Source organism: Oryctolagus cuniculus, chromosome 13, assembly GCF_051225735.1.
Source record: "Oryctolagus cuniculus isolate XC-2025 breed Fujian yellow rabbit chromosome 13, ASM5122573v1, whole genome shotgun sequence".
NCBI classification, from domain to species: domain Eukaryota; kingdom Metazoa; phylum Chordata; class Mammalia; order Lagomorpha; family Leporidae; genus Oryctolagus; species Oryctolagus cuniculus.
Genome location: NC_142879.1, coordinates 110,955,808 through 110,966,831, shown reverse-complemented (window position 1 = coordinate 110,966,831; position 11,024 = coordinate 110,955,808). Strand labels below are relative to the sequence as shown.

General features: G+C 39.6%; 1 protein-coding gene across 1 annotated transcript in view; it reads left to right on the top strand.

Moving 5' to 3' along the window:
- The first annotated feature begins 9,222 nt into the window (after positions 1-9,222).
- LOC103352374 (uncharacterized) overlaps positions 9,223-11,024 on the top strand; it is an 87,397-nt gene continuing 85,595 nt past the window's right edge. The window contains exon 1 of the mRNA XM_089311281.1: positions 9,223-9,738. Within this exon, the coding sequence (XP_089167407.1) occupies positions 9,561-9,738 (178 nt within the window). The 5' untranslated portion in view covers positions 9,223-9,560. The remainder of the gene's footprint in view (positions 9,739-11,024) is intronic.

Below are 11,024 nucleotides of genomic sequence, written 5' to 3'. Positions count from 1 at the left end.
TGTGCCAACCTGACAGACCACAAATACCTCTTTCCTGAAAAACAGTCAACTGCGAGCTTGGAGTTAACTCTGACAGACAGTGACCTTTCAATGTTGAAACTGCAATATGGCCGGCGCCGTGGCTCACTAGGCTAATCCTCTGACTGCAGCGTCGGCACCCCAGGTTCTAGTCCCGGTCTGGGCGCTGGATTCTGTTCCGGTTGCCTCTCTTCCAAGCCAGCTCTCTTCTGTGGCCCGGGAAGTCAGTGGAGGATGGTCCAAGTCCTTGGGCCCTGCATACGCATGGGAGACCAGGAAGAAGCACCTGGCTCCTGGCTTCAGATGGGCACCACACGCCGGCCATAGCCGCCATTTAGGGGGGTGAACCAACGGAAGGAAGACCTTTCTCTCTGTGTCTCCCTCACTGTCTAACTCTGCCTGTCAAAAAAACCCCTGCAATATACATGTTCTCATTTTCATTCTGAAATGAAATTGTGGAAAAATAATTTTGGCTAAAAGGCAACATCCAGACCATCCTGTGCCCTACTTTGGTTAACCATGTCTTTCTTGGTCTTTGGCCTGGGCTGACCTTGAGTAACTATTGTGTTGGATATTTTTGATGGGTTATTTAATTCTATGTGTATATTTTAAATTCCAGAGATTATATTACTGTCTAGCTTGTTGTCTAACATCAGTGTCATGTTTATATCATGATTAATAATTGCTCACTTAATATCTATTTGGATTCTGAAAATGCTTCTTCAGTTACTAATGAAAATTCCTCACCTACTCTAACCCTATGCTCTCGCTAAAGCTTAGAGAAGGAAAGGGCTGACTCCGTCTTTTCAGATGTGTCACAGTTCCAGGACTCTCCCAAAGGGTCTGTCCAGTTGGAAAGCCCCAGCAAACTCGAAGCTGATAAAAACGCCACCCTGTTCCCCAGCAGAGAATCCAGAGAATCTGAGGGGCTGCTGTCTATGGAAGCGTTGCCTCCTTGGAGCAAAAGAACAAAGTTGTCGTTCACAGAACCCCCTGTTCCTAGCAAAGGAGACTCAAAGGTATGATGTATGTTTGTTTAGAATTATTATATTTTTAAAATATATTAAGAAAATACTAATTAGAAATTTGTCAATATTTTTTATTTCAGGGAATAAAAAGTGTGTGTTTTTAACATTACCTGTTTTGTATCTGGGATGTTTTAGTAACATTTCAGAATCTGTTATTTTTAATATAAACATTCTACTTGGTTTTGACAAAAAAGTTGTGGCTTAGATTACAATTTCAATAGTAAAAAGTATATAAATTTTGAAACAAGGGAAATTTTCATAGCTTTCATTTTAAAAATCTAGAAGATGATTTTTATGCAATAAGCTGATTGTAAAAGCGTTATTTTGAACTGGTGTGTCTTCAAACAAAGCTTATAAGATGCTTCAAAAAGTCTATGGAAAATGGAATTAAAAAGATGTTTATTTTTGTACCAAAAACAATGAAATCTTTGTTTCTCTACAATATGCATTTTTCATTAACTCTATGAAGGACTCTTTTTGGTATAGATTTCAAGGTTGATTTACATCAAAGTAAGCAACTTTAGTTCCATTTTTCATGCGCTTTCTGAAATATGCTGACAAAATATCAGAGTTGCTTCTGTTTAAAAAAGTAATTAGGGATTACTAGGACAAAATGCTGAGGAAAAGATGAAAGACTGTGCATACCTGATAAACAAGGGGCCTTCAAGTGTTTGTGGCAAATGCAACTAGAAGTTAACTTTATTTTGCTGCAAAAATTTTGAAATCTGTACATAGATTTTTGGATGTGTTTCCATAGACTTTTTGAATACTCCCCAAATATCCTCAATATATTTTTATCATAGATATTGTTGTAGTGTCCCCATAAAAATAATTTTGTGCAAGCCATTGGAATTTGTGTAAAGATTGAGGCAGGCTAAAATACAATTGTTAATAAGATTTTTTTAAAGCTTTTATTTAATGAATACAAATTTCAAAAGTGCAACTTTAGGAATATAGTGGTCCCCCCCCCCCATACCCACCTTCCCATCCCTACTCCCATCCCACCCCCTACTCCCTCTCCCATCCCATTCTTCATCAAGATTCATTTTTAATTAACTTTATATACAGAAGACCAACTGTATACTAAGTAGATTTCACCAGTTTGTGCCTCCCCACACAACATGAAAAGTACTGTTTGAGAGCAAGTTTTGCAGTTGATTCTCATATTATACCCCATTAAGGACAGAAGTCCTACATGGGAAGTAAGTACACAGTGACTTCTGCTGTTAATTTAACAATTAACACTCTTATTTATAATGTCAGTGATCACCCGGGGCTCTTGCCATGAGCTGCCAAGGCTATGGAAGCCTTTTGTGATCACAAGCTCCATCAGTATTTAGTTCTCCCTTCAGAGAAAAGTACATCCTTTGATGGCCCCTTAATAATATTTTTAATAGCTATTTACTAAGCAAAGTCACAAAATTACCTTATCTCCTTCAATGCCTCTCAGATCCATTAATTGTTCTCACTTTTTAATTTATATTGTAAGGAAACGATTCTGTAGTAACATCATGGATGAGAGTAAAAGCTAGCACTCTATCTAAAAGAAGGCAATTAAATAATGAGTTGAGATATATAATTTATAATTACTTATTAAAACTTTTGTTATTAAGGTTGATATTTCAGAAGAGGAATTAGGAAAGAAGGCTGAAAATGAAATTGACCAAGCAGCAAAAGAATCTCAAGGTAAAAAGATTTTCTGTTGTATTAGATGAAATGTGAATAATTATGCGTTCCCTCTGTATAATTATAAACAAATTAAGGGAGAGCATTATTGTGTATATAAGTAACTTCTTAGGTGGTCATCAGAGAAGATAGTATACTGACAATTACATAAAATTAATTTGGTGAGTTCTCACTGTTATTCAGAGAGTCTGCTTAAATTTTATCTGTGTCAAAGAGAAATGATAACTCAATGAAATAATAGTATTTGGCATAGTAAATTCTTAATATTATACCAAAAATGCATCTGGGCATGTCAGGAAAAAGATTATTTATATGAATAATTTTTTCTAGATTCTTTAAGTGTTATATGTTTAAAAGCAAAAAAATTTATTATTTCTATGATAAATGATTTTAATATCAAACCTGTATTTTATTGGACTATATGAATGTTCAAGATGAAATGTAATACTTGTGGTGTAGGGTCAGGAGCATCACTGTTCTATCGTTCTTTGAAATGGGAATGCTTCTCTCATGTTACTTGTGATGATTGGCTACCTGAGATAAATATTTCTTGTTATGATCAGAATATATTTTTTATTTGACAGGTAGAGTTATAGACATTGAGAGAGAGAGAGAGAGAGAGAGAGAGAGAGAAAGAGAAAGAGAAAGAGAAAGAGAAAGAGAGAAAGGTCTTCCTTCCATTGGTTCACTCCCCAAATGGCCACTATGGCCGGTGCTACGCCGATCCAAAGCCAGGAGCCAGGAGCTTCCTCCTGGTCTCCCAGGCAGGTGCAGGGACCCAAGCACTTGGGTCATCCTCCACTGCCCTCCCAGGCCACAGCAGAGAGCCAGACTGGAAGAGGAGCTACCAAGACTAGAACCCGGCATCCATATGGATGCTGGCGCGTGCAGGCAGAGAATTAACCAAGTGAGCCACGGTGCCAGCCCCCAGAATGTTTTCTTTTACTCAGATTTTAGTGAATTTTAACCAGCAGTTGAGTTGAATTTAATCAACTGACTTAAAAACTTTTAATTGTTGTAAAATATATATAAGATAAAATGCACCATTCTAACTATGCTAAAGTATACAATTCAGTGGCATTATTTATATTTATGGTGTTATGTGATCACTACTATACTTATTTTCTCACCCCCCAAAAAACCACATAAAGCAATAATTTTCACGTCCTCTCTAACCAGATCCAGGTAATCTCTAATTACTTCCTAGTTCGACAAAATTGCCTCCATGTAATAAAGATTAACAGGGTTAGAAAACACATGTACATTCCTAACTATGTTAACATCTTTACTTTTCACATATTGAGCAGTCATTTGCATGAGTCTTCTATGGAGAAATGTCTAAATCCTTTGCCCATTTTAGGGGTAATTTTAAGTTAATTGATAAATTAAAATTGTACATATTTAGGTGTACTATGTTTTGTAGTATGTATATGTTGTGCACTGTTCAAATCAAGATAAAGATCTATAACTCCTCAACATTAATCATTTTTATGGTGAAAATTTTCAAAATCTTAGGACCAACATTGTGACACTGGCATGCCATACGGACCCCAGTTTATTTCCAACTGTTCCACTTCTGATCCAGTTCCCAGCTAATGGCCTGGGAAAAGCAGCAGAAGATGGCCCAAGTGCTTGGGCCCCTGCCACCCACCTGGGGAGCCCAGGTGAAGCTCCTGGCCCCTGGCTTCAGCCTGGTCCAGGCCTAGCCCAGCCCTTGCCATCATGGCCACTTGGTGACCTGCAGTTCAGAGACCTCGCTCTTCCCCCGCCTCTAATTCTCACTTTCAAATAAATGTTAGAAAATAATTCAAAATCCATCTTTTTTGATATGCACAGTATATAATTGTTATCCATAGTCGAACTGCTGTACAATAGAACACTGAAACTTTTTCCTGTTACCTCATTTGAATTAAATCCATTGACCAATCTTACTCCCTCCCCACCACCCTCTTCAGTCCCCTGTTACCTCTGTTGCTATCTCAGCCTCTAACAGATCAACAATTTATGACTCCATATATTAGTAAGAGTATGCTGTATTTGTCTTTCTTTTAAAAAATACTTAACTTGAAAGACATAAGGAGAGAGACAGAAAGACAGGCAGACAGGGGAGAGCTCCCATTCTCTGATTCACTTCCCAAATGCCTGCACAGCTAGTTTTGGGCCAGGCTGAAGCTAGGAGCTGGGAATTCAGTTTCCACCTGAGTGGAGGGAACTCAATTACACGAGGAATTGTTTCCCTGAGTCAGAATTAGCAGGGATCTGGAATGAGAACCAGAGGCAGGACTTGAACCCATGCAATCTAATATGGAATATGGTCATCTCAAGTGCATCTTAACTGCATACCAAGTGCTCAACTATGGTGTTTCTTTCTGTGTCTTGCTTATTCCATTTAGTATTATGAACTCTGTTCTGTCAGTTTTGTCACAATGATAGGGTTTTATCCTTTGTAATAGTTGAAAAACATGCCATTAATTATTTATAACATATTTTCTTTATTCATCTATTATAGATGGAAACATAGATTATATCCATTTCTTGGATATGGTGAATGATGCTGCATTAAACATGTTAGTTAGGGATGTCTTTTTAAAATAATTTATATGTTTGAAAGACTCAGAGAGAGCGGGCAAGAGCACTTCCGTCTACTGGCCCACTCCCCAAATGGCTGCATCAACCAGGTTGGACAGGGCTGGACCAGGCTGAAGCTAGGAGCTGGGAGCTTCACCCTGGTATCCCACATGGGTGCAGAGGCCCAAGAGCTTAGGCTATCCTCCATTGCCTTCAGAGGCACATCAGCAGGGAGTTGGGTCAGAAGTTGAGCAGCTGTTAAGTCGAACTGGCAACTATACGAGATACCAGTGCTGTGGCAGTGGTTTAACCTACTGTGCCACAAAGCCAACCCCAGAAGATGTCTTTTTAGCATAATTATTTAATTTCCTTTGGGTACATGCCTAAAATTGGTATAACTGTGTCACCTGGTAGACCTAGTTTTAGTATTTTTGGAACATTGATGCTGTTCTACATAATGGCTCTACTAATCTACATTTTGCCAACATTTTGCAAAGATTCCTTTTTTATCACATATTCTCATCACTTTGATAATTGCCATTCTAACTGGAATAGGTTGATATTTCTTTGTCATTTTGATTTGCATTTCCTGATGATTAGTAATATGGAATATTTTTTATATACCTGATGGTCACATGTATATCTTCTTTTGTGGAAAGTCTACTCAGGTATCTTGTCTATTTTTAAATTGAATCTTTGGGTTTTTATCATTGGGTCTCTGTGTTCAGCCTGGGGTTAGGTGAGGATGTGGTTGGAAGCCCCATGGTCACCAATGACAAAATGCTGGATTGCACCTCAAGTCCATATGCCACTTAGACCTATGTACCTCAAAGAGAGGACCAAGGTCAGTACTTTTATGGCTTACTTGTTACTTTGGTGTAATCATTGCCCATGACCACTGCAGCCACACACACATGATGCTGTCCAAAATACAGGTCCATTTGATTTGGGCTGTTGGTCTCTGCCTGCACTGTGGTGGGCCCAGAGCCTCTTTCCCTAGTTACTGGGGACAAGGGCCACTGGATTCCCATGGTTTTGGGATTTCACCAGTATAACGTTGGATTCCAAGACAATGTCCTATTTCTACTTCCCTAAGGTACCCCCAGAACTATGGAGTCTTTCTCTGTGCTGCCTGAGATTGGGAAAAAGTGAGGGAGGCAGTTGCTTGGATACCAGGCTATGTGGATCCAGGAACTCAGAATTGTGAGGATTCTGCCCAGTACTAGGTTCAACATACTGGGTCTGGTACTGTGTTGCAAGTATAAGGCCTGGATTTAATTCATTCATCCCTCCCGCTAGCCAGGAAGCATCTTTTTACTTGCTACATGGCTTGGAGTTGGAGGGAGTAGAGATGTAGGCCACACTGATTTTTTTTTTTTCATTCCTTGTCCAATGCATCTTATTATTGTGCTAAAACCAAAAATTGTAATCTCTCACCTTGTTTCCTTAAATATTATAAAGTTAGTTTAATGCATGAATAGCTCTTAAAATCATTGTTTCTATGGGGAAATCATTACTGGAGATTCTTATCCCACTACCACCTTAACTTGCTTCCCCATTTGCCCATTTTTAAATTAGATTATATTTTGTTGTTGTTTCTGAGTTATAGATGTTCTTTGTATATTTTGGATTATATCTTTATCAGATGTGTTATTCGCAAATGTTTTCTCTATATAGTTTGTCTTTTCACTTTCTTTTTAAATATTTATTTATTTGAAAGAGTTAGAGAGAATCTTCCATCCACTGGTTCACTCCCCAGATGGCTGCAACAGCCAGGACTGGGTCAGGCCAAGGCCAGGAGCGAGGATTGCCTTCCAGGCCTCTCATGTGTGTGGCAGAGGCCCAGCACTTCTCCCAAGCCATTAGTGCAGCCTGGACATGAACCAGAACTCCTACTGGATGCCAGCATTGCAGGCAGCGGCTTTACCTGCTATGTCACATTATCACTGTCTTGGTAATATTCCTTAACCGTACTTTCTTAAAATTTTGTGAAGCCCAATTTATGTTTCCCTTTATCTTTTGATGTCTGATCTGAGAATTTGGTGCTGCATCTAAGGTCGTAAACATTTATTTATATTTTATTCTGATGTTTTTATGGACTCAGATCTAATAATTATGTCTTTGATCCATTTTGAGTTAACACTTGTATGTATTGTGATGCAGGAGTGTGACTTTATGGTTTTGTATGTGGGAATCAAGTTGTCCCATACTGATCAAAATTATTTACTTTAGATTTTAAGTTTGTTTCTGTTCTCACAGTTCTCTTCCATTGCTTTATATGTCTATCCTTATGCCAGTACAGAACCATATTCACTTATGTGGCTTTGCAGGATGTTCTGAACTGGGGAAACATGAATTCTCAAAATTTCAGGCTTCTTTCATTTTACAGAGGCATTGAAGATTATTTGGGGGAACCCTAACAAATCGGTATGAATTTTATCTACATACAGAATTTACAACGTTTTTTGTATTTATTTATGTATTTACTTTGCAAAAGAGAGTATTTGGATTTTAGATCAACTTGGGAGTTATCATTTTTCTAAATTTTATTTAAGTTATACAAGTTTCATGTATTTCACATATACAACTTTAGGAACATAGTGATACTTCCCTCTCTCCTACACATGCTCCAACCCTACTGCCTCCTCCCTCTCCCAGTCCCACTCTTAATTTTCACAGAGATCCACTTTCAGTTAACTTAATGATCATAAGGTAAACCCTAAGTAAGTAAATGAGTTCAACAAATAGTATGAAAGAAAAAAAAAACCACATTGCTCCTCAACAAAAGAGAAAAGGGATGTAAACAATCATCAAATCTCCGAATTCCATTTCACTCCAATACATTTCATTTTAGGTACTCTATTAGTTACCCCTGATCAGGGAAAATATATGATATCTGTCATTTTGGGACTGGGTAATTTTACAGTAAGTATAACGGTTGCCAGTTGCATCCATTTTGCTGCGAATTACAGAATTTCATTTTTAACAGTTGAGTAGTACTCCATAGTGTATATATGCCATAACTTCTTTTTTTAACTTTTATTTAATAAATACAAATTTCCAAAGTACAACTTTTGGATTATAGTGGCTTTTCCCCTCCATAACCTCCCTCCCACCCGCAACCATCCCATCTCATTCACATCAAAATTCATTTTAAATTATCTTATACAGAAATCAATTTAGTATATACTAAGTAAAGATTTCAGCAGTTTGCACCCACACAGAAACACAAAGTATAAAGTACTGTTTGATTATACCATTAATTCACATAGTACAGCACATTAAGGACAGAGGTCCTACATGGGAAATAAGTGCACAGTGTTTCCTGTTGTTGATTTAACAATTGACACTCTTGTTTATTGCGTCAGTAATCACCCGAAGCTCTTGTCATGAGTTGCCAAGGTTACTGAAGCCTCTTGAGTTCACAGACTCTGAACTTATTTAGACAAGGCCATACAAAGTGGAAGTTCTCTCCTCCCTTCAGAGAAAGGTACCTCCTTCTTTGATGGCCCATTCTTTCCTCTGGGATCTCACGCACAGAGATCTTTCATTTAGGTTTTTTTTTTTTTTTTTTTTTTTTTTTTTTTTTTTTTTTTTTTTGCCAGAGTGTCTTGGCTTTCCAAGCCTGAAATACTCTCATGGGCATTTTAGCCAGATCTGAACACCTTAAGGGTTGATTCTGAGACCAGAGTGCTTTTAGGACATCTGCCATTCTATGAGTCTGCTGTGTATCCCGCTTCCCATGTAGTATCATTCTCTCACTTTTTTATTCTATCAGTTAGTATTAGCAGACACTAGTCTTGTTTATGTGATCATTTTGACTCTTAACCCTATCATTATGATCAATTATGAACTTTGACTAGTGAGATGGCATTGGTACATGCCACCTTGATGGGATTGAATTGGAATCCCCTGGTGTGGGGAGCAACCCGGACTGGACTGAGTTACTGGAATTAAGACTTATTCTATGCATCTGCTCTCCCACAATATGGCGCTGGGAGAGGAGAAAACAGCTTCTACGCAGCTGCCTCTTGCCAACTTGAGTGATGACCTCCAGGAGCTGATCCTGCTCCTGATTGGAGGAGAGCAGCGTACTCGGCGTGTGGGTAGCAGAGTTGGGATTGGCGGAGGAGGACTATAAAGGAGGAGAGAGACAACATGCACCAGGAACATCTAAGGGGAACATCTATCTGAAGGAACACCTGTGCAGCCCCCGAGAGAGCCGGCCGGCGGTGTGCCGCTCCCCCGTGGAAGTGGGGAATGTGGCGGGGGGAACCGCCCTTCCACAGAGGTGGAAGGGTCGGTAGCCCACCCGGGAAGAACCAGCAACAAACCCGGGGAGGGCCGAGCAGACAAAAGAACAGCGCAGGGTCCTGTGTCGTTCCTCCACGAAGACGGGGAGCGACACCCTGGTACGTTTCTAGCTCTACCATTAGGGGTAAGTCCAATTGAGCATGTCCCAAATTGTACATCTCCTCCCTCTCTTATTCCCACTCTTATATTTAACAGGGATCACTTTTCAGTTAAATTTAAGCACCTAACAATAACTGTGTGTTAATTAAAGAGTTCAATCAATAGTATTAAGTAGAACAAAAAAAAATACTAAAAGGAATAAAGTAGTAAGTTGTTCCTCGACACTCAGGATAAGGGCTGATCAAGTCATTGCTTCTCAGTGTCCATTTCACTTCAACAGTTTTCCTTTTTGGTGCTCAGTTAGTTGTCACTGATCAGGGAGAACATATGATATTTGTCCCTTTGGGACTGGCTTAATTCACTCAGCATGATGTTTTCCAGATTCCTCCATTTTGTTGCAACTGACTGGATTTCATTTTTTTTTTACTGCTGTATAGTATTCTATAGAGTACATATCCCATAATTTCTTTATAACTTCTTTAGCCGTTTTTTAAGTGTCATCAGGGTTGATTTTATACCTTAGCTATTGTGAATTGAACTGCAATAAACATGGGGCTACAGGTAACTCTTTCATATGCTGATTTCCTTTCGTCTATATTCAGATTTCTGACTTCTGTCCATACTGTCTTCCATAGAAGCTGGACCTGTTTACTTTCCCATGAATTGTGGATTAGGGAGACTTTGTCCCCACATCCTCACCAACATTTGTTGATTTCCACATGAGAGCCATTCTAAGAAGGGTGAGGTGAAACCTCATTGTGGTTTTGATTTGCATTTCCCTGATGGCTAGTGATCCTGAGCTTCTGTTGAACATTTGAATTTCCTCTATTGAAAAATGTCTGTCCAAGTCCTCTGCCTATTTCTTAACTGGATTGTTTCTTTTGTTGTTGAATTTCTTTTATTTTTTTATTTTTGACAGGCAGAGTGGACAGAGAGAGAGAGAGACAGAGAGAAAGGTCTTCTGTTGCCGTTGGTTCACCCTCCAATGGCCGCCGCGGCCGGCGCGCTGCGGCTGGCGCACCGCGCTGATCCGATGGCAGGAGCCAGGAGCCAGGTGCTTTTCCTGGTCTCCCATGGGGTGCAGGGCCCAAGCACCTGGGCCATCCTCCACTGCACTCCCTGGCCACAGCAGAGGGCTGGCCTGGAAGAGGGGCAACCGGGACAGAATCCGGCGCCCCCACCGGGACTAGAACCCGGTGTGCCGGCGCCGCTAGGCGGAGGATTAGCCTAGTGAGCCGCGGCGCCGGCCTTGTTGTTGAATTTCTTGAACTCTTTATAGATTCTGGATATTAACTCTTTATCAGTTGTGCA